The 24,389-nt window shown below is 44.6% G+C and overlaps 1 protein-coding gene across 9 annotated transcripts in view; it reads left to right on the forward strand.

Moving 5' to 3' along the window:
• COL26A1 (collagen type XXVI alpha 1 chain) overlaps window positions 1-24,389 on the forward strand; it is a 193,574-nt gene that overhangs the window by 30,333 nt on the left and 138,852 nt on the right. For 6 of the 9 annotated variants that reach the window (XM_074890330.1, XM_074890322.1, XM_074890324.1 and 3 more), the window contains 2 exons: window positions 10,297-10,419; window positions 21,495-21,598. In XM_074890330.1, the coding sequence (XP_074746431.1) occupies window positions 10,297-10,419; window positions 21,495-21,598 (227 nt within the window). The remainder of the gene's footprint in view (window positions 1-10,296; window positions 10,420-21,494; window positions 21,599-24,389) is intronic. The other 3 variants (XM_074890323.1, XM_074890327.1, XM_074890329.1) reach the window with 1 other exon arrangement.

The raw sequence follows: 24,389 nt of genomic DNA on the forward strand, positions 1-24,389 counted from the left end.
CTAGCACTTGTGAATCTGAAGCTGATGCTCTGATCTGCTTTTCAATGCCTTTTTGGGCCCACAGGATACTGCTCTGAGTGTTGAAATAGCTCAGGAAAACAAAACTGTATTCCCTTCAATAGAAAAAGCAATGTTTTGTGTGTGGGATCTCCTTCAAGATATTTTTTTCTTTTTAGCTATCAAAAGGGTGTACCTGTCTCCAATAACAGTAATATCTCTACTGTTCAGCTCCAGGAAAAACCTGAAACATGCATGTTACATGGGTGGATTAACATAATGCAATTAATAGGAAGCAATGACTTGATCGTGCCATCCTAATTTTTTTCTTTGATACGCTCAGTGCTCTCCTTTTGACATTGCCTTTTGTTCTTCTTGTAATTTGTGGTTTTTGGTGCCAGTATAATGGTAATGAAAAACACTGCTTCATTTAGGCAAAGTCCCTGTGTTCCTGTCATGCATGTGGCTTTCATTGCTGCTGGTAAGTGCTGTGAGTTTGGCAACAGAGGGCTGAATGTGAGGCAGAAAGATGCACTGTTGTCTGTACAGAGCTCTATAAGCAAAAAAATAAATTCAGGAGCAGACCCTGTTCAGTCCTTCCAGACTAGCTGTTGATGCATGCAGATACAGGCCCTGTAGGGCTAAGTACGTGATTTGAAGGAGCTGCTGAAAACCAGCAGGAGCCCGATTTGTCCATTTTGGAGAACACGGATTGTGCAAAGTGTTGTTTTGTTATGATGTAATGTAGCAGAGGGAATTAAAGACCGCTATGGGTACTGACTTTATGGATGGTGGAGGAGACTCTAGCCACAACAGGAGCACTAGGAAAGCATAGGATGCTGTTACAGGGTTGCTGACTCCTTAAGCTAGTTTTCTTAATGTTTTAATCACTGCAAAAGTTTTGAGGACAAGCAGGTGTGTGTCAGTGTCCTGTTTTCCCACCTCTTGCTAATTCAAAGTTAGAGTTTAATTCTGAATGAATTTATGTTGGTGTAAATTTAGAGGTACTGACTTTGATAAAAGTTTGTCTTGTACTTTAATGAAGATTAGGGCCAGTGTCCTCAAGCAGTTCTAGATCAGATCTTCAGAGGAGGACACACAGACAAGTGCCAAATGTCATTTTTGAACACAGGGGTATATTTCAGACAAATAGTGTTCCAAATCCCAGCTCTATACTTTCAGTCAAGGATTTAAGGACATCTTTTTCCTTGATCCCACCCCTGCTTTCAAGGTCAGGCTTTCTAGAAACGAACAAACCAGTACTACGGATGTATTGGCAGTATGAAGGTAGGAGACCTATCTACAGCCAGGTTATCCAGCTGCGCAAAAATGTTTAGACTTGGGTTCTTCTTTTGAAAGGCTCTAATTCAAGTAGCTTTTATGTTGCAAAAATGACATACTTGGTTGTAATTGTGTATGATTTCCACGCTGCATGGATATTGAATGCCAAATTCCATCAAGTCAGTCTGATTTAACAAAGACAGATTCCATGGATATTTTTGTACGTACGTTTCCTCCCTCTGTGAACACTGGAAACTACTGTCTTCTCATTGATTGCGATTACGCTTGGGGGAAGGAGTAGCAAAACAGTTCAGTGCCTAGAAGAATGCCTGTAAAAGCAAAGCACTTCAAAGGAGCAAACTCCCCTTTTATTTTTGAGCACTCAGTCATGGACTAACTTCTTTCATTTTCACGATGAAGGTAATTATGGTTCAGGTCAACCATATTTATTGTTTGATTCAGTTGGAACATGTCCCTAGCAAACTGAGAGGAGCTGGGTAGTGGGTATAAATCAGAGAGGCTTTATGCTAGTGAAACAGTCCATGTGCCTTCTCACCTCTTTCCCTTATGCATGCATAAACAGATACATAGAGGTGCATGTATTGAACATGATTAATTTATTTCTGATACTACCTGCCTGCTCAACGTTTTTAAAGTTCTGATCTGCCTTTGTTGTATTCTAAATTTATATTAATCCTGATGTACAGGGTGTATCTGCTGTACAAATGAATCAAGCGTGTGTAATAGACAAGTGTTATAATCTCCAGAGCCCTTCCTTCATTAGTTGCAGCAGTTGGAAGGTGCCTTGTGAATGAGGTGGGGGATTGGAAGAGAAGAGGAATGGTCTCATGGCTGAAGAAGCTGAATGTTGCTCTGGGGAGCTGGATTCCCTCTTTTTCTCTGAAAGAGCTGCACCCGTGGCTTCATACTATTTGTCTATTCTGCTTCTAGACTTTTAATAATTCCAGGGAGAGGTTTTTCCCTGAACCTCTGTAACTTCAATGGCTGCAGAAGGATAAGGCAAAACTTTGTGCAGTTTTCTATGAATTGAATCGAGTTCAGCCCTCGAGGTAATGCTGTTTGGAAGGTCAACCATGCACACAACAAAGCAAGGAAAGCACAGTTAAATGTGCTTGGCTGCAGAACTTGCTGAAGATTAAAGCTGTTGTGCAGACTGAACTGCATTTTCCTCCTAAGGTAAAGATTCCTCTAGGACTAAACTCCCTCCAGCAGTCTCTGATAATCCACTTTGTGTGGGAAATTTAAGACTGTTATTGGCAACTGAGTATTTGAAGTGCACTAAGCACAGAACATATTGCCCCCTGGGGAAGGGTTATGCTATTGGGAGGTACCTAGATAAATTGTCCCATCTTACTCTGCTAGCCAGAACTTATTTTTATGGCCACTTTTTACAAACTCTTATGGTGGGGTGGGGTGGTAGTGATGTGTGCAGAAAGATTGGAGTTTCTTCCAGTCCTTGTCTGACCAACATAGTGGAGTGGGAGACCTGGAACTTGTCTTACTCCTGTTTGTGCCTCTGGCTCTCTGCTGCTTCAAATGGCTGCTGCTGTCTGGCTTCAGAAACACCAGCAGTCTTCCAGTTTTATTCATTTCCCAAAATGAACGGGCTGTTACAAAGATTATTCTCCCTTTTCCACAGGAGTCGGGGTAACTGCTATTAGTGACTATGAAGTACTCAGTGGGAGTAAGGCATGCGTAAAACATCAATATTGACAACAAGATTACTGTGGCTTGTCATGTCTTCTGACTTGCAGACCTCTTAAAACTTTGTAATGGAAGAGCAGACTCTGCTTTGAACTGAACCTTGCTGTCATAAGCTGGTGTACAGCCACCCCCTCGCCCCTGCCAGGTGGTCTTTCATGGATTCCTTAGCAATGGTCCATCAATCTACAGACCTGAATCAATCCATCAACTCTGAACATACTAATATTGTGGATACTGGTGCTCACAATTGAATTTTGTAGCTGGCTCTTTGCTGGACAATATGCTGAACAACAACATTGGATCCTAAAATCTAGTTACATGGGGAGAGCACAAATATGGTCAGGAACAGGAGAAACTTAAGCCCAGCTTGGTTTTTATCTGAGCTTGCCAGTAACATGTGATGAGATTGTTTCCTTTATAGCCAGGTCACAGCAGTAAAGAGTAATCTGGTCACAGCCAACTGAATTAGCTGGTAAACTTGATCCTGATGAGAGTCAAAGCACATTCAGGGAGGTGTGTATTTGTGAATAAGAAGGGAATAATGTAGTTATGTAGACTGGACAGTTCCGGAACAGATACCCCAGAGAGCCTGGCAGCCTTTGAATCTGGATTTCTTGGCACGTAGAGGGCAACTTCTGCTTCTGGCCTCAGTGGAGTATATAAATAACTAACCCCTCCTAACGATGGGCTCCAGCACACAACGTATGGATTGCTGTTCTGGCAAAGCAAGTGGGATGCTGTACTATTTACACAGAGAAAAGGGCACAGTTCACTTTCATTGAGTCAGAACAGCAACTTTTTCCCAGTGAAAGTCAGTGACCTTCTGATTTTATTGAAATTCCTCTCCAGAATTTCAGGGAAATTGATAGCTCCAGTGAAAAATGTTATGAGGAAACTTGGGGAAATCTATCTAGCTATCAAAACACTCCTACTGTTTTCTGTGCCCTAAATGTTGATCTCTGCTAAGTATAACATACAGTGTGTTATCCTTATGGAAACAAAAAGATAATTCAGTGCAGTTGTTTACACAGCACAAAGCTTTAGGGCAAATCACATGCATCAGAAATGCCAACCTTATTGAGAGACTTCTGCAATGTTTACTGGGAGTGGAGAGGGTCAATTCATGCCCCAAACACATGCAACAGGTGCTGATGAAACAATTCTGCATATAAAGTCTTTTTTTTTTTTTTTTTTTGCCTTTCCCCCCTCCCTCCCAGAAAGACTTTGCTTGCTTCTGTCTTGGCAAGTTAAGTCTTGGTGATTTGAGCTTTTGTGTTGTACTGTGTGGCATGTGCTTTCATCGGAAGTACTAAAACCACACTAAATCTCCATTTTACTTAGCTCTACAGCAGCATAAATGGCTTTGTTCAGAGTCTAACTTGTAGGATTGTTTCTGCTGAAAGCGCAGCATTTCATGCTGGTAGGAGCATGGTGTGCTATAATGCCATGGATATCAGGAGCTGTAGCCATGTCCCTCACTCCAGTGAACACATCAGCCACAAGGCCCTGTGTGTGGTAGGTGTTGTCGGCTGTAGGTCTATTCTTAACAGGGCACAGCAGCAAGTCAGTTTTGTGTGTGGAGCTGGACTGTCCTCCCATTGAAAGAAGTGATTAGGCAAGAATGTAGTCGCTTTCATCTTGAAGTTGCACGCTCCTGATTAAACAGGCTACTTGCTGAGTCCTGATCAGTTCAGCCCAGTGGTTTCTGACATTTAGTTTGTGATCACTTGGTCAGTGAAATGAAGCCTACTAACAACCAGTTGGCTTTTCTCTTGCAAAACCACTAGAAGGTCCTCCAGGGACCCCCAGGACTCTGAGAAGCTTGGAGAAAAGCCAGGAGTTTGGACTAGGAAGGAACCAAGCATTGCTTTTGGGGATGGCTCTAAGTTGTGGTGTGAGTCTTTCTAAGCATTCACAGTGGGTGAATGGGTGGAGGGATCCCTTACATACCCCTTGAGTGGTGGGTTTAGGAAACAGTACTGTGCAAATCCAAATGGTGAGAAGTGGGGAAGAAAGCAGCTTGCTGTCTGTCAGTGTATTCCCGTCCGTGAAATGATTGCTCTAAGCTAACTCAGTCATGGTAGCTAGGAATTAAGCATTGATATGAGTATATGGCTCTTCTGGAACTTACAGTAGTTTAGCTTGAGTATTTGTTACCTTACACTTCTCCACCCTCTGCAGTCCCTTTTCTCTCTCACTGTAGGATTACAGGCTGTACAGACATCCAGAATCTCCAGGGGATGAACTGTGCATCCAAATAAGGCTTCTGGTGAGGGGCACAGCAGGTTCAGAAAGCTGTGGGGGGGATATGCAGAATATGGCTTCCTCCCTTCTGCCTATAGAAGCAAAATGCAGTTCAAGCTCCCTGTGTAAGTCCAGCTGCCCTCTGAGGTCCTCTCAGCCTGCTCCATGCATGCCCTGGGAAGTTAGGTTTCTCATCTCCCCCAGTGTCCAGGTGCCTGCAGCCAGGCATCACAGCTCTTGCTGAGCCAGCAGAGAACAGGCAACTCTCTCCCAGCATCTGCTCAGAAGTAGTTTTCAGAGTATCTCCAAATGGAAGCAAACTACTGAGTTTGTTGCTCTAGTTAGTCTGAAAGGTCCACAGTAACATCCTGGACCTATACAGTAAATATGATTGGATATCTGCTGGCATCAACACTTGTATTCCCTCTGGAACAACATGTTGTCAGCTGTGACCAAGACATGAGATCTTGGTCTGTAGCCCTGGGTTGAAACTGTCTAAATCAGCAGCTTGCAGGCCATGGTCTGCAGATCCTCAGTTGTCCATGAAAGTCTTTCAAGAATTAAATAGGGCGTGAGAGAAGGGTGTCTCTTTGGAAACGGATGGTGAAAATGGACCAAGTGAGACTTGCCTCTCTAAGCAAAGCAGTGGAAGACCAATTCCACGAGACACTGCAGGGCATCATGCTAAATATGCTGGTGATGAGCATGCATGAGTTCCAACAGACTCAGCCCTAAAGGAGCTGCTATTTGGATCATTTTGTTTGTTTCCTTGGGATGTTCTTTTTTGAATAAGCAGCAATATATTCTCTGCCATCCTGGATGCATGCCAGTAAAAGTCCTAAACCTTTCTTGCTAGCATCTGTATATAATATAAAGGGTCATTTATAATCTCTGTAAGCCGTGATGGGGCCTTTCGTCACATTGTCTGAAGCCTGCTTGCATTCTGAAGACTGCTTTTGCTGACTTTTGGCTTGCAGAGACAAATCTTGGGGTGGTTTTGTCTGTCTTCTTTCTGTTGTAGTCACTGTGCTATTATATCTATAGTGAGTTCCAGGCTATATATTCTAATGCATTTTATGATCAGCTATGTTTGTGTCTTTCTGTCTCACCTGCTTCTATGCCACAGTAAAAACCAAGCACATAAAAGTTGCATTTGTAGGAAAATTATGCTATTTATGGGAAACAAAGTGTGTGATGTTTTGCAAATGGGAATGTACATTTCACACCTTTGTAACCAAACTCTTCTTTCTGTTGGTAAACAGAAGTTAGAGAAATCTGTGTTCATGTTAGATTATCTGAGTATCTTTGGGGCCTGACCACTTCTTTTGCCCTCATGATCCATGCTTTAGTGGTTCTGCTTTAGAGAAGACTGAGAATGCTGAGGTGACAAGTATTGTGGTACTTTGTCACTGCACTCTCCATGCTCCTGCTGAGGACGGTGGAAGACTGTCCCTAGACTTGAGTGAAGGATCTGTTATTTTGCCATGGACCATCAGTCCTGCTCAGCCTGGCAAGCCCAGGTGATGGCTTCAGGCAAGGAAAGCAATGAAGAGAGAATCTCGGGGAAGCTTCTCACTTCCTGTAATGATTGTTTCCTTTTATAACAGGTCCCTGAACAGGTCATCTGAAGAAATGAACCTGGGAAAGCGGTGGCTTTCTCCCCTCACCAATGTGCAGGGTCCTGTCCTGTGCACTGTAGTGTGGGAGCAGCCTTTACGTGAAACTGCTGCCTAAGGCTCTGTCTGATTGCAACAAGGCCTGTCCAGCACATTTCACTTCCAAGAAAGGCTTTTCCAAGGCAGAAATGACAACTTTACTGCCAAATTCTTTGGAGCTGCAAGGGTATACATGTACCTGAACAGCTTATTCTGAGGACCAGGTAGAGCAAAGGTGTGAGAGACCCACTCAGACAACAGCAGTTTTGGACTTGTTTGGAAAGAAAATCTGTGTGCATGCTGGTAGCACCCACTGAATGAAAGCCCTGGCAAAACCAGCTTTGTAGGTAGCTTAAAGCATTCAACTTTTCTTGCCATTTTTGACATAGGCAGCCTGCACAGTGCCACCTATTTAGCTCCAGATCCACAAATGTAGTGCTAGGCTCCCAAGCTGGTTGAAAATAATCCTTGAAGGAATAAGCTGATGTTGAATCTGGGTCTATGCAACGGAAAGTTAGAGAGTAACAATTAGTTTCTAAATTCTCCTTAAGAGTTGTGATTTGGAGCTGCCATTATACATTAACCAGAGCAGACAGGCTGCCAGATTCCCTCTGGCAATTGTGGAGTCTGCCTCCAAGGCCTGCCTTTCTCTTTGCATTGTGCTGGGGCGTGCAGTGGTGTTTGTCTTTGTTCACCTTCCCACGTCGTTTGCCTCCAGGAATATGAAGCTCTAGTTTCACCATCGGATATGGAGGGATTTGCTCAAGTGGAGTTGAAGTTTTTTTTAATCTGACACAGAAGTGCTTTGTGTATACCCGAGAAGGTGGGACAGGTGGTCTCAGAAGCCCACCAAAATCAGTATTAGAGTGAAATAATTGGTGTAAGATAATCTAGCTCCATACCATGGAAATGGTACTTCTTCCCAGATGACTCTGTGATGGGAGAAGGCTGGAGTGACACAAATACAAGCTACGTAACAGTTAAAACAGAGCATGTGTAAATAAATGTTTCATTTATTTGGATTTCATTGACAAGCCAGAAAAATGGCCTTAACATGAGAAGAGGCACCCGAGTCCTTGATAATTATGCTCTGTTTTAAAATATTCAGTAACTTTATTCTGAATTTGTTAGTATTTCATGTCCCTTCATGCTCTGTTACATGTTGCTAGTGTGCGTACTACTGCTTTATTCCTCTCCTGTGGTGGGACCAATTCCTTTCCTCATTGCATGTTAATGGGAGGTTTTGTTTTCCATAACTTTAGGACATACGCTTCTGCCATTATCCTGTCAGGTTCTGTATATGTGCAGTTTGTTTTGCCTAACATGAAATGCTTTTGCTCTGAGGCTTGTGCCAAAGTGCTGTCCTTCTGAAGGCTGTAAGCACTGTGCTAAGAACATGCTCAAGAGAGAGCTGTGGTTTCCCTGACCTCTCTCATACTTGCCCTTTCTCCTGGCTGCTTTTCCTTCCATGCTCAGCTGGCTGCTCCCATGGCATGAGGAGATCTTACCCAGCAATACCTGTCTGAACTAACCCCATGACTAAGGCTTGGAGAGACGAAATGGCTGACTGCACCATGTGTGCATGTGAAATGAAACAGAAAACTTAACTTTGAATTATCAGGTTTCCAGGCTTTAGCTCCTGTCCTTGTTTCTTCTGGTTTTGCTCCCTAAACTTTGTGCAGAAGTTGTGCTGGGCATGTTAAAGGGTCTGCTGTCATCATGTGAGCTGAAGCTTCTTTAATCTTATCTTTCCCCCATTTTGCCCTTTGGTTCTATGAGTAGATGTTAGTAGAGACATTTGGGTACTAGAGTGTCTGATCCCTATTCTACACCATATAAATCTGAGAGAAGTGGTTCTCTTAAGACCTCCCTGCCAGTCTGGTGTCACCTGAGATGTGACTGTAGTCCATGTTTCCTGATGAGGAGTTGCAAGTCGGTTTACAGTGAGCAGGAGGAAAGCTGCGTGGCTCTGCCTTGACACTGCTGACGGGCTCGATGGCACTGGGTAGAAAGCCACCCTCTCTCTGGGTGCCCCAGCTTACCCATCTGGCTGTAGCCAAAGGTTCGGTGAGCAGCCTGCTGGCCCCAGCTTGCCCATTGTGGTCTGCAGCGCTCGGCTCAGCCGCTGGCATATGTACCTCCTATTCATGGAAATGAGAGTTATCCAGAGAGCAGGGAGCCTCCTGTGGAGATAGGAGGGGAATCCAAAAAGGAAACAAAATGCAACAAATGCTGTAAATGGCAAATACTGAAAAATTAAACTATCATGGGGAAGGTGGGTTGAGGAAGGAGGAGGGGATGTACAGGTGCCTGTTTCCACTGTGCCAGCAGTTTAATTTTTGGTAGGCAAGGTTGGGGAGCCACTGTGATACCTGGAGAAGAAGGGATCAACTGTACTGGGGGCTCTTTAAGATGGATGAGAAGCCAGGACTCTTCTGCATGTGCAGGGAATGCTAACAAAAGCACTTTGTGTGGTTTGGAGTGCAAGCTGGTGTCTTCACTTTCCATTAGTGACCCCAGTTCTGATCCCCAATCAGTAGGAAAGCGGCTCTCAAACCTGTTAACTACGCTGAGGTACAAAAGCAAAAATGTGAACCAGGATTTGGCAAATATGAATGATGCTTGCAAGGAGAAAATCCTTTTTTCCCCCCTGAAGCATGACACTGGAACCTGAAAGCACATTTTTCAGAGAAGGTGGAAAAGGGTCTATGGGTCCCAGTCCCCAGGGCTGACACTGCAGTTCCTGCCTTGTCATACACCTTACAGTGAGGAGGTCTCTCTCACTCTTATTTACTTATGAGAAAGCATAAGACAGTAGTCCTCCCTCCCCTACATTTTCTCTTGCCCATTTTTAGACCATAACCTCACCAGGACAGCAATATGACTTGTTCAGCAACCAGCTTGTTTGAACGCTACTGACAATGAGCTCCACCACACCAAAAAGAAGAATTTTCCAACTCGGATGTTGTTCAGAATGGTAGGAGGCTGGGGAAAGATACCATAATGAGCAGGATGGAATTAAGACCAGTACAATGGGAACTGACTATCAGGAGATTTGGAACACTTTTTTTCTTTTTTTTTTTTTTTTTAAAGTCCTATTGTTTATGATAACTAACAGAACTAAATTATGTACTATAAAACTCTAGCCTCTGAGGACCAAGCAAGAGGCGTTACTGGATCTCTTGTGGTTCAGGTTGGCAGAAGCAGGGAATCTTTCTGCAGCTATTGGGAGGAGAGGGTGGGGTGAGAAATGAAGACTGCAAGTTAGTCTAGCTATGGCTGGCAGAAGAAACAACCCCACCCCCCGATACTTGGTCTGTTTTTAATGCAGTCTGATATATGTTGGTTCATCTTGCTGTCTTACTGGGGCTAACAGTGTTCTTTCTCTCTGCAGGCACTGGTGTCACTATACGGTTACACGGACAGTTTCCTGCCAAGTGCAGAATGGGTCAGAAACAGTGATCCAGCGAGTTTATCAGAGCTGCCGGTGGCCAGGACCTTGTGCCAACTTAGTGAGGTAAAAATCTTTATGTCTCATGTTGCCGAATTTTCCTGCACTTCTCATTAAATTGGTTAGCTTTTAAGTACTGCATAGAGGGTTGAGATGAATGGGTCAGATGTGATATCCTGCTTCATGGTGGTGTAACTGAAGAATGCCACTGGTGTTAGCTGCAGAGTAATTACACATGAAGGTAAATACAGTATTAGGGACAACCTATGTGAAACAGTCCGGCTTATGTTGTAATGCCCATTTGTACTTCTCCACACAGGAGGCTGCTGCTAGTCAGGCTTGAAGCGATATAAATGTGAAGTCCAACAGGGTGCAGTGTGACTGAACAGGCTTAGCAGGGATGCTGGACCAGTAGCATTATGTGGCTTGCTGGTATCGCGTCCTCATACTTGGGTCTTTAAGGGTAATATTGATCAGATACACTGGAAAGCTTTGATTGAATTCCTTGCAGCTGGTGATGGATGAAGGTAATGTGCCCTGTACCTTTCAGAGTGGAATTTCCTTACAGCACCTCTTAATCCTGCATCTCAATATCCTTTAGAGACATGCATGAAAGCACAGTGTCCCCTCTCCCCAGATGAGAAACAAAAGCATAGAGACAGTGACCTGTCAAAAACTTGCCCTGAGCCTGATTTGTCTTTCAATCACTTACAGTCTTGTGACTCACCTACATTTAAGAAAAAAAACCCCATGTGAAATAGCTCTGCCCAGCTACCACCTTTCAGTACGCAAAATGTCTTCGTATTGTTGAGCTTTGCCTTCTCTGAAAGACATTCTCAGAGCAGAATAGTGTTACCCACCCATCTGGGAATTGGTGAAAAAAAGCCATTGTGCTGTAAATTTACACCTAGCTTCTATAACAATTTCCCATGTAGACAAGCCCATAATTTAGCTCACAAAGCTTAGTCATTTTATTGTTACCAATTCACCCACAGGGCACTGACTGAGGTCCTGTTGTAGTTGATAACCTAGCCAGAATGTCGTTGTACTACCCACTTAAATGCCCGGAGATCCACCTTCCCAATCTGCAGCTTTTGACTCTTCATCTGGAATTCACATTTTCCATGTGGCAGTTACCACAGTTGGTTCTCCAGTTTCTACTTGGCCAGTGGTCAGTCTAAGCTTTTTCACTTGTAATATATCTGCTTTGGTGTCTCTTTGGTCTTGTTTTATGCAAGGCTGTGGTTGAAACACTTAATATTTTACACGGTCATGGCCAAACTTCTGTTGAAGCTTTCTAATTTCCCAGACTTTTTACACACATAATTGTCATTAGAAACTTGTGAGCTTTCACCTTGTCTCCTAAACTTGCCAAAAATCTTGCTTATTTTTCCTTGTTAACATAACTGTAGTTTCATAAGTACCAAACAATTGATCATGTTACTAGTAAAAATCCTTTTTGTGGGCTCCTGCAGTTACTCATATACATTGTTTCTTACATTGTTAACCCAGAGACTTTAGGAGTAGTGTGTGCTGTTGTGACATTGTTATTCATGGAACGTTTTCAGTTTCAAATGTAGTTTGGTTCATTTGTCTGACGAGTCCAATTGTTTGGAGACAATGCAGAATGGCAGCAGACTTCTCAATTTTTCTTTCTATGTGAAAATATCATGGAAAGAAGCTGGGGTTATTGATATTTAAGATCTCAGCTGGTGAAAGCTCAGCTGACACACGCTGCATTTCTAGAAGACAATCACCATGAAGAAACCTACCAGAAGAGATGGGAGAACACTAATGCTCTGTTTCCTTTGCAAGTGGGAGGAAACACAAGCCAAGAGAATGGCACCCTTCCAAGAAAATGACTATACTGTCTGTCCTCTAATCATGCATTGTATGACATTCTTGCATGAAGTAGAGAAAGACCCCGGTCTTCTCTTTCCCAAGGACCTCCAGAAAGCTGTGGACAAATGCTGGAGCCCTCCAAAGCTATCAACAAAGGTAAAGCAGGAGCAGCATGTGCTGGTTCCTGATAATTTCCTGTACTGCCACTGTATGAAAGGGAGAGCCCCAAGAACAAGTAGCAGTGAAGTCGAAGCCACTGAGGTCCTGAGAGTTGAGTGGGTTGTCGGATAAATTATCCCCATCCCAGACATCTTTTATAAGTGGTTGCTTGTTTTCGGTGGTGCTGTTATCATTCTGATAACAGAATGAAAAAACACTACTGAAAATGATGGATCGTGTGACATGTAACTACTGTGGGCAACATTTGGTAACCCTGAGTCATGTTGTATAGTTGAGGTCTTATTTCCTGGGCCTAGGTGGCAGACTATCAACGTTATGTTGCCAGCACCTAGAGATGTGTGAATAACTGGCTTTCTCTTGTCTCAGAGTCAAGCTGAGGTTTTAAATTTTTTTTTTTTTAACAACATGTTTTCTCCTCTTTCACCAAAATGAATATTGTCTCTTTAGAAAACACCAATCTCTCTCCTAATTCAGGTGAATCACATCTCCTGTTTTCAGATGAAAACTCCCAAGGATAGCAATGAGAAAAACAGTCCCCAAAGTCACAGGGCGATTGGGTCACTCTTCTATTCAGCTAGTGCAGTTCCTTGCAAGTTATACTTGCTTTCTTATTTTTCTGCTGAGAAACTGGCTTTGAAGGGGCTTGTAAGCTTACACCAGCCACCGTGGTGCACAACTTCCTTTGACAGGTCTCTGAAAATTCCTGTGAAAGATGAACAGAGCAGAAAACTCAACTCATGTGCCCTACTTTTCTTTCTTCTTCCCTGCCCAACCCTTCCCCTAACTAGTGGTTTGAAAGTGATTCTGTACCTACTTTTTCAAAACAAAAAAACCCCAACCCAGATCCCAAAATCTATCTTAGCATGTCTGAAAGGTTTGGATGACATTGCTGTTTGCCTGTGAGCTGTCCTGGTTTTCTTGGGAATCTGTCTTTTTTTCTTGTGATGAGCACCCTGTCTGTGGTGCAGGGCCAAGACAACCACTCTGTGTTTAGGGTAAATGTTACCTCTTTTGTCTTTCAAACTAACTTCTCCCAGAAAGAGAATGATGGATGTGTCATGGCAGAACTTGAGCCATGGGATTGCCGCTTTGCCACCATGGCTATGGCTAACAGCAAAGGACCCCTCTACCCATGTTTCACCTAATCCTGCTACACTGCAGGACTGAAGTCCAGAAATGCTGCAAGTCCTGATACCTTGTGAGGTCAAGACATTAATCTCTCAGGAGACATCCTAAGTCAGGATATCTTTAGTAGTTACCTTAAACAGGGAAAAGGCATGTGACTAGTATCAAATCTGATAGTGTCCTGTCCCAAGACTTCGCAAAACACAGGAGAGGGCTTACACTAGCTTCATGGAAGGGGAAGCAAAGAATCCTTTGTGTCACTAAATGCCTTCTCTCGGTCACCAGTCCTTGAGTGTGTTCCTGTAATATGAAGGAGCTTCTCTTTCATCTACAGTCCTTAATGATTGCCTGCTTGACTGTATCTGCCCTACATGACAGGTTCAGCACGAATGCTCCACAGGGCCAATAAATACTTCATTCCTGTTAAACAACGTTGTTTGTTTCCTCCTTACCTTGTCTATACCAGCACCTCTGTGTTTTCAGTTTTTCTGGAATTCTAGCTTCTGGTGACGTTGGGCTTACTCCAGGTCTGGTAGTGGCTAGAAATGTTCATTCTCTCTATATCCCTGTGGTTGTTCAGGTACTATAAATATATCTGCTTTCCTTTTGCCAAAAAGACAAACTTAAAGATCTTGTGGCCTTCTGTTCTTCTCTAGCGAGATTTTTGGTGCCTGAGCTTGAAGGGGGGGCACAGCCACATTCATATGGTGTTATGCTTGACTGTAAGCAATGCATAATGTCAGTAAGCCATTGGCATTATTTTGGCTTTATAGTATTTCTCCCAGCTGCAACTTGAAACAAACTGTTTTCATCTCCGTCTTTCCAGGGAGTCAACCATATCTGGGAGACCTTTCATTCTGCCAGCACCCATTATCGGGCTGCTCACTAGCAAAAGGGATGCCAGCCAAAAAAAAGGCATCTCTCAATCTTATGGTGACAGATGAGAGGGGCTCTCTGTTAGAGAGACTCTGCTTACAAGCAGACATCAGTGTGGCCAGACAAAGATTTAATCCATTTCCTGTCTCCCATTCATTTGTGTTACGTTTCTTTCCCTTATTGCACAAACTGCAGCTCAGGGTCAAGCCTTTGACAGAGGAGTATCCGTGAGATCCCCAGCCTAGCAGCTGCAGTTGTGTGATGTCCTTGCTGTCTGCTCACTTGCTCTTGGGAAGCTGGCAGCTGTACCTCTTTTTCAGGCATGTCGTCATCTTGGCTGGGATAGGATGAGCTGATCTGTTCTTGCCCTCCACCCCAGACTCTTTATTTAGCTTGGGTGCCGAGTTGCTTTGGAGCAGTCTTGGCTGGAGACTTTCCCTCAGCAGATCTATTCTTGAACTCTCTCCATTTGTGTAGTGAAGACTTCAGCTTCCGCGCGTGCTATAGGATATGCCTTTGCTTTGTCACGCTACGAAGTGAATGGGCGACTTTCCAGCACTCTGGCTGAAGCTCCCAGTGTACTTATAAAAATTGCATGCCATTTATCTGTCTGAAGGAAGGGATAAAGTCTCTAGCTTGTTGTTTCAGTGGCAACCTAAACTCTGGGTGTCTGCTGCCTGGATGGTCGCACCTAGCTCCCAGTAAACCCAGGCATCTGAACAATAACCCTTCTCCTGAGCAATCATTTTGCTGCAGCAGCTCCAGGCTAATGCAGAATCCTATCATGACTAGGATACTATGCTCCTCAAGGCTCATGAAGAAGGGTGGTCTCATAGGCCAGGCAAGGATTTGAGACCTGCATTCAGTTCTGGAGCTTTTCTGACTTCCTGTGCCTTCAGTCAAGCAATGACACCTCATCTGTAAGATGAGAGCAGTATTTCTTTTGTCTTACTGTGTTTTATGACTTTGAGAATAGGGCAACTTCTTGCTATACTGTAATTGGTCAAAATCAGCCTAATTTTGGTTAGAGTATTTGTGTATGACTGTTGTGGTCAGTAAAACAGTATCTCAGTAGGTAAATGAAAATGATGAACAGCCTGGCAGATCATGCAGTGTTACAGCCTTCAGAAGACAAACATTTTCTGCTTCAAACTGTTGTTGCTGTGAAAATCCCTATCTCATCTCTGGAAGCATCCTGCTTCAGATTGTGGCAGGATATTCTGACTCCTATTTGTTTCATCCTAGAAAAATGAATGTTCCCATCAAGGTTGTGAGAGTGTTTATCGTGCTATTTTTTGCTGTACGCAGTGGTCACACAGCTGTTTCACTCTAGCCTTTGAGCATCCTATCTCTGCAGCACTTTCTGGCTTCAGAGAATCTGAAGGTTCCCCTGAAAATCCATAGCTGGCTTGTACAAGGACGGGCTTACCCAGTCTCTGTGCTTTAGCAAGGGCCATTGAAATGCCAAACATGAACTTACTCATCTGTCAGCTTCAAACATCACTCAAAGGCAGGAGAGATGGAAGTGAGAGGGAGCATTCTTGCAACACAGGGAATCTGGATTGTAATGCCCCTTCCAACTACTAGTTGTTACATGGTTTTTTTTCCTTTCAGTATTCTAGCTGCTTTGGCTTATCACAAAGGCTATGTGCTTTTGATGACATTTTTAATGTAAGCAGGCTACACATCTTGCATGGATCATTCTTGCTGTTTGGTGTTTTTGAATGTTAGGTTTTCTTTTTTGTTTTCATTTAAACTGAATACATTTCTGCTCCCGCAGGGATTTTACAAGCTAGTTTGCAGAATAACAAAGAAGGAATTCTGCAGGCTCATCCATTTTGGTCTTCTCTGCTTTTGAAGACTCTATTGCTACAGGGTCAGTAGGAGAAATTTGGGATCTGTCGCCCAAGAGATTGGCCTGTAGCTGATGTTTCTCCTCAGTTTCAGAAGTAGTAACGCCACAGGGAAATCCTTCTCTCTTTCTTTCCAGTCAATTGAATAATAAATCCCAGAGCTTATTCCAGTGCATTAGGACTGCTATTTGAAGTCCTGTTACACACGAACTCTTTTATGTGTTTAATTCCCTTATTGCTCTCCAAGATGTAGAGTCATATGCTTGGAAAAAGATGCCTGCTCTTCCATGCACACAGGGTGAACAGTGCTCCTGTGAAAAGGATAGATAGAGGCTCTGGGTGTGTAAGGGATTAGAGCTGTAGCACAAAGGTGAGTTCTGAGGTCTGGGAACAATGCGGCTGTGCGCTGCTGATTTGGCACAGGTGGAGGGCCATCTGCTTAGGAGGTTGTGCACAGGCACAGGTGTCCTCAGGCTGCTAAACTGGGGCCTTTTGATCTTGTCCAGACATGCTGTCTGGGCACTCTTCCTCCTTGCTGGTAGGGAAGTGCAGTGCTGCTCTGCAATAGCACTGAGATCTAATTGTTAATAAAGACAGGAGCTGATGATTACTCTGGTGGCATAGAAACACCTGTCTCTGTGTCCTTTTGTCTTTTTTCTTGGGACTGAGAGACCGTGAAGATTGCTCTGTACAACTTGGGATGGGAGGTGTGTAAGATTCTTTTGGGTTTTAGACTCTTGGTAAGTTGTGCAAACCAGACGTGCACAGAGTTAGAGTTCTTTTCCTCCCCTTTTGCAAAGGCAGAAGACACGTATAATGGCCTTCAATACTCTGGAGCTGCAGGTTTTGTTTTTTGTCCAGTGTCTGCAGGAGCATATTTGAAACTCCCCTGGTTACACTCTTCCCTGGGGAACTACTGCCTTTGTGCTCGGGAAGCTGAAAGAGCTGGGGCTGCAGAAAAAAAAGAGCACAGGTCTGATTCACAGAGTGATGGACTCTGCCATGCTTGTGAGTGCAAACATGATAGCAAAGGTACTCCTTGTCCCTGCATCAGCTGTGGCACTGGTTTGAGGTGAAGTTATCTTGTCTGTATTCCATAGAGAAGCTACCTGGTGTAATCAGTGTCTGGTAGGCTTTGAGAGGATAGTTATGATGGTGTGTCTGGAGTGGGGATGGTGGTGTTGGGAACCAATTATGTTCTTGATAGGTACTCTGAGAAACGGACTCTCTGGATACTCTCATAGGATCTTCTTTTCTATGTTAATACTTGCCCAGTTCTTTCCAACCTCCCTCCCTTCCAAGGCAACCAAATACTTGAAGATTAGGTTACTTAACCTGACGTGTTTGAAATCTGATTTCAGAACACCCTGATTTTCTATGGGGAATTTTAGATTTTTGGCATGTCTGTAAATCAGGCCACGGGTACTAAAAATTAGAGGAACTGCCATGACCTTTGTTCTGATCTTCCTTTAATGCAGAGGTAGCACTTGTTATAATGAAGATGGATTGTCCTTGTTCAAAAGACAATATGTCAGTTCTATATACAGGGTTGCCATGAGAGTAGTAGGTAGAAGAAAGCTTGGAGTCCTTGTTTTCCAGATTCTTTGCCAGTCAAAAAGGCAAGTTCATTCCTCTTGTTATCCTGAAACCCACCAGTAAGTGGTGAAACTTTCAACTTGGAACTTGAATAAAAATGAGTAGAAGCCTCTGAGGGTTGCTGAGGTCTCCTCAGGCACAAACTGCAATGGCTGAATGAATCACACTAACAAAACCATCTCTTGTGATGTGGAAATGAGTTTCATGCCCTCCCTCTCATGTGGTCTTCATGTACAAACAGCTTTGTTTGTAAGTGTCAAAGGGCAAAGGAAATCTCTAAAGGGGGGAATGTAGTTCCTGTGTGTGACAGGCTGTTCTGCTTGGGTCATGGCAGAGATCACGCCCATCTCTTTGACCTGATTTTTGAGACTCTGATCCAAGAATGTGATACTCTTTCCCTTTCTTGTCACGTCTGGCTGTTATGTTCAGTGACACTTCCTTGAGAGCAAGGGGAACATATCCTTGTGTGCTGAGGCGTGAGACTTGTTGGCTGCCGTCCCTCAATGTGTTCTGACCTCTTCAGTATTTCTAGCTTCATACCCCCAAATCAGTTAATCAGTCATGTCGTGCTCCCTCCCCAAATTACCACTTCCTGGGCAGTCACTTAGAGACACAAGCAAGAGACTCTGTTTCCCAAACAATGATTGCATGCAGATGAGCTCCTGTAGCTTGTCTGACACTGATCAGGCAGTCTTCAAGGGCAGCCAGGTGTTTGATCTGATCTAGTAACAGCAGTGGCTGCTAGTTGAGTTTTCTGGGTTCTTCCCTCAGTGTTGCCCCACTCCCTGGGACCTTGCTGTGAGCCTCAGCAAACATGTTGGTAAACGACACTTATCTCTTGCAGTAGGGTGGCAGGTCCTGGTAGTTTGCTTCTCTGAAGTACTTGGAAGCCTTCTGCTGAGCACATCCTTTGGCTGTCTGGGAAGCAAGAGGCTCAGGTTGTGGCTCATCCTAACCTCTTCTCTTACTGTGGTTTTCAGTTTTCTATGCTGGTGTTTGTGGCTTGGGTGACATCCAAGGGAAAGGCTTCCCTATTCTGCTACCAATCCTTTTTTCTGCTTGTTGTGTTTTCCACACATTTTCATTCTGAGGCTTCTGATCTTTAACAGGTATTTTCTTTTCCTCTCCTTTTCCCATGTTTTTTCCTCTCCTTCAGTTGCAACACTTCAGGTATCAGACAGTGGTGATGCTTTGCTAAAAGAGTTCCCTTTGCTCCCCTCCTGGGATAGCAGTCAGAAGTCTGCATGATGTGATGATATATGAAACAACATGTGCCATGTCACATGATTGAGGAAAAATGATGCTATGAAGAACAAAGCAACTTTAGAGCAAATCAGAGCTGGCGAGCTGGGGCCACTTTGCATGCCTGACTGCACGATGCTGAACAGAGCTGCAAATGTCAGGACTCTTCCAGGAAATTCAGGGTGGGTGGTAGGCTGTGACAGCTGAGCTCCATGTTTGTCATGCCCCGAGAAGTCCTTGCTCGTTTGAGGATTAAACTATAGCTACTTCCCCGACACAGAACTGCTGCCAAGATTCCAGTCTGGCTCAAGCCACTCTCCACACTTCATAATGAAGTTTGAGAGAGCTTTAACATCTTGGTGTTGGCAGAAACATGGTTTTAAAATCACGGTGTGGTTGGATACTAGCTGGCTCCGGACATTGGTAACAGGGCTGGAGGCTTTCATCTCAAGGTCAAATCCAGCTGTGGTGTTAGTGACAAAGTCATGAACTTCTGACTGATGGTTCAGGACTTACGTGTGGAAAGATGTCTCGAGTCCAACGCCAGGACTGGGAGTCAGGAGAGTTGGGTTCTGTTCCTGAACTTTGCCAGAGCTGTTCTGAGAGACCCTCAGCAAGACACTTAAAGTCTTCATGCCTTAGGTCTCTCTGTGAAAAAGCACTGAATCTCTACCTATGTCAATGTGGTGCCAAGTCCTCACACTCACTCCTGATTGCAAACTCCTGAATACCATTGGATGCAGAAGCGCAAAGAACTAGGTGGGACGAGCTGGCTCTGTCCAGCCTGTATTAGACAAGTGCCTGGATCACGGTTGTCGGTATTAGCAGTAACTGGTGTGCTTTTTGGCAACTCAGAGGGTGAGGATGTAATGTTCTCGGGAGACAGCATTGCTCTCCCATTGCTGGGCGATGCCGTTCCAAGTGCAGGCAGTCCCGTGCTCAGGAGGAAGCTCGTGCAGCCCTCCTCTCTGGTGGCTACAGGAGAAGTTGGTTTCTGTGTTTGGCAGCAACAGTTTACTGAGAAATTAGTTTCTCAAAGACTGCGCTAACCATGGCTGAGCTGCTGCCTTCTTTCCAAGACCTACGTGGGCAGCCTCTCCTGGCAAGCCTTTGCTACTGCTCCTCAGAGTAACCGTCCCAGTGTCACTGCAGTGCCGTCCTGGATGTACACCTGTGCCTGCTACCCCTTGGAGGGGTTTTGGATGAGATTCATGCAATTTCTAGCTCCCTTTTGGCCTTGGGCCAGGCCGAGGCCAGGGCAGTGCTGCAGGCCGAGCAGGCTGGGGCAGCGCTCCGTCTCCTGGCGGCTCTCGGCACTGCCAGAGGAGACTCTTCCCCAGGAGACCCGGGTGCTTGGGGCTTGTGTCTGCCTGGCCTTGAGAAAGAAGCATAAAGCTGCAGCCTGCAACACTGTAATCCCAAAGCTTCAGCCTCTCCCCATGCGTGCCAAATTCCTTTGGCTGTTAAATAAGGATAGGAATTTCGAGGGGAGCTTGTAGAGTACGACTTCTGTGTTTGCTTTTAGCTTCATGAATAGCAGCAGTGACTTGTCTGGCTGTGTACTGGGAAAGCTCTGATTTGCCAGCTTTGAAAGACTGCTGTTTTGAAAGCAAAGCTGGCAGTTATGCAACTGTCTGTTTTGTGCTGACTTCAGAATCACTGGTGCCTTGCACAGGTCTGCTTGTGTCTGCAGGTAGCCCTCTAGTTTCCAGTGGGGCATGGCAGTGCTCGTGCTTTAATTGGGACCCTGGGGGTGCTCTGTGCTATACACAGAGCTAACAAATGTGTCCGGCAGCACCTCGGCTGTGGTGAGGAAGAGTGTAACCCTATTTCAGATGGGGGAAAAATGAGGTACAGGTCAGCTAGCTGGGAAAAAGGCTCCATGGAGAGCACTGATGTAGTGTTGTGTCATGATGACCTTTGTCATGCTGATGTGTCAACACGCCCCAGATCTGAGTGGTGGGGGTGGGAGAAGGGAAGACACCTGAGAGATTTATGCAATTTTTGTGAGAGTAATGTTTTGGAAACTCTGATAGTACTGAGTGAGGAAAGATTAATGCCAGCCTTTGTTCAATGTCAGAGAAATCCACATAGAGACAGAGCAAGGGAAACAAAAGTCATCATCTCTGCTACTTGCAATGGTTGGTAGCGATGAGACCTCCACAAAGCATACTGGTCATGTTTGGGGGAGGGGTGTGGGGAAGAGCCAGAAGTGTATGAGGACTTAAGGAGAAAAATAAGGGTTATTGAATCAGATCCATGCTGTGGTAAACCCTTGCTCTGTTATTTTGTGTGTCTCCTTTTTCTGCAGCTGGGGGTGGCTGGCTGGTCTGGGGATATATCCAGGCAGGAAGATGTGCTACAAATTAGTAGCAACACCACGCTTGAGTAGGTAAGTGCATTCTACTGACTTGTTGTTTGTGTTAGTTACAGGACTCTCATCAGGCCCACGTACAAAATGTCCTACCGAACTGTGACCACGCTGGAGTGGAGGTGCTGTCCTGGCTTCACGGGGAGCAACTGTGAAGAGGGTAAGTTATCCAGCAATGCATTTGTCCTTACAGAGCAGCAAGGGGATGTGTGGATGGACTGGCTGGGTTGAGTTTTGTTCCTTAATTTGCTCTATGTGTCTCAAACACAGGAACAAATCACCTATTCTCTTCACTCCCCATCGTTACCTGAATGTTCACACACAAGGTCCAAAAGGTGGTCTTGGAAAACAGACCATACTGAATGCCTGCAAAGAAACCTGAACAGGGAGGGGAAAGAAATGAAGAAATGGGTACTCAGGGATGACCTGTTTATCGATGTGCTCATGCTTGGTGTCCCCATTGCACAGTCCTTCAGAAAATGTGCTTTCTCCATGTCAGCGTGTATCTTCTCCATATCCCACTGTCATCACCATCAGTTGCTGTAGCTGATGAAAGCCAGTCCCTGGATGGTTGACTGTAGAAATTTTATGCCTGTAAGGTCTGGACACCAATAATAGTCTGTGTTCCCAAAGAGTTTTGAATTAAATTAGGCACCTTCTGTTCCCCTTCCCGCCCTCCCCCTGACTTATAGGTGCAACATTCAGGTTGCACAGTGCATGTGAAAACACAGTTCTGGGTTTGGCATCTGATCCTTCACACCGAGGAAAACACAGGGCTCTTCCCAGAGCTGGAAGAATGGAAAGTTTTTTCCTTTCTCATAACGGTGGACAAAAAGGGCGTGTTTTCTTCTTTAACTGTTGCTTCTCAGTCCTGCTTCTCCATCGAGTTTCAGGTTTAGATGCCAAGGCATCTGCCGAATCTGGCATCAGTGTTCATGGCTACGAATTGGAAAGAAACTAAGCCTTGAGTTTTCTGTTCATTTGCATGAGGTCAACACAGCCTGTCTCTGCTGGCTGGTGAAGGGTCACTGAAGGTGTCCAACTTCTCTAAGGCTTTGCTGTTTGTAGCTGCACCTTGTGTTCCCTGTGCTACGATATCTCGGTGCTAATCACACAATTCAGGCAAATGTCTATCTAGGAAGTTTTCTCGTTGCAGTCACAAAGAATGATGGTTGCAGACAGCAGCTTGCTTCAGGCTGCTGAGGAAACAATAGCTTCCCAGAAGCTCAAGAAAAGTCTTAAAAAGTGGCAAAGCTACCCTAAATCGCAGCGTGCAGGAGAGACCTTTGCATTTTAGCATGCTGCTAAAAGAAGTGAGCCTGGGAAAGAGAAGCTGCTGTGTGCAGCTTGGATTTTTACCTGTCGCTGCAGGGGAGAGGGATGATAAGGATTGTGGCAGACCCGTTATTTCCAAAGTAGCTGCAGTTCAGACTGGCCACGGATCTGACCGGGGACCTGAGAAGCCTGTGTGTGCAGCCCCTTCGTGCCTGTGGGTTTGGACAGGTGTGAGTAATTACAGCTTAGTGGTGCTGCTGGTGTAAAGGAGAGAATCCAGCTCCCTCCCGCGGTGCCAGATCTGTCTCAGCAGAGTTCAGTGGAAATAAAAAGCCAACATAAGCTTGTTTGAGAAAGTCAGGAGCGATCTCACAGGAGCAGGTCTGTGGAACGAGGTGACAATTTTATGCAGTCAGTTTTCAAGGTGGAACTGTTCTTTTGGGCTTGGATACGGCCTGTGGAGTGTGAGCTGAAAGCCAGTAGCAAGCCCTCACTTTCATGTGTGAGATTCTTTTTACCTTTTTTTTCCTCCCTAAAACATCTGGTGCTACCGACAGTCCCATATTCTTGAAAAAAGGAGGAAAATTTAAAAAAAGACCCCTTTCTAGTACAGCAGGGTTGTGCCACTTAATTTCTAGCAGCAGTATTGACACTAGTGCTGTGCACAGCACCTCAAGCTGTCCAGAGGCATCAGTTTCAAACCTGAGGTATTTACTTGCTTCTTACGTTAATTTTAATGTTAGTGTCACTTGGAATTGTAAGTAAAAGAGGCTGAAAGGAGTTTTTTAGGGCTTTTTGGCCATCTGATATAAAGCCTTTTGTACTCTCTCCTACCACAAATGCAGTTCCTCTGAGGGGGTAGGATGCTTACATCTGTGTGAGTCCTTCCTGGAAACAGCAGACAAAAGAAAACAGAAAACTAAACTGAAACAAAACAAAAACAGTGCAGTTATGAAGCCACCGTGAATTAGCAGGGTAGAACCTCAAATGCTTTAATCTTTTTTTGGTATTAGTTAGATTTCTCCTCAGTATTTCATTTCACTTTTATGTGCAGCTGGTGCTTTTGAAGTTGATGTGAGATAGGCATGATTGAAGGCAGATTAGACCTGCACTATTTTTAACGTGCCTTCTTGCTGTGTTGCAAATGCTTTAATTCTCTGACAGTCACTATTGTTCTCCATGTGTCAGCAGAATGGCAACCACAGTGGCTCAGAGCTTCCACTTCAAGATGTCTCCCGTTTCCAGAGACTGAAGTAAAAAGTTTTCTTTCCCAATGGGCCCTGAATAGTAGGTTGCATTTTCATGCGTAGGACAGACCAAGCCAGGAGGTAATGGGTTGATCAAGCACACAGAGCAGTTTTGGGAATTGTGTGTGCATGGACATGGCTGTGGGGTCCCTCCTTTGGACTGATGGTGGTTTTTGCATCTTGAGGCTTGAGAGATCCTATCAATTGATTCCTTCGTTAATCCCCAGTGAGCAGGGTTGATACTTGCTCCTTTTTTTTTGCTGTTCTGGAGCAGTGTCTTTGGGGGAGCCACTGTAGCCTATATGGAGGATGGATTATTTTTATTAGCTGTCCTTTTATGAGGCCTTCCTTGCCCTTTTAAAATTTATTCTTTTAGCATTTTATGAGGAAAGATAGGATGGTGGGAGGGTGAACCAAGGAAACCAAGTC

Source organism: Strix uralensis, chromosome 20 (genome assembly GCF_047716275.1).
Source record: "Strix uralensis isolate ZFMK-TIS-50842 chromosome 20, bStrUra1, whole genome shotgun sequence".
NCBI classification, from domain to species: domain Eukaryota; kingdom Metazoa; phylum Chordata; class Aves; order Strigiformes; family Strigidae; genus Strix; species Strix uralensis.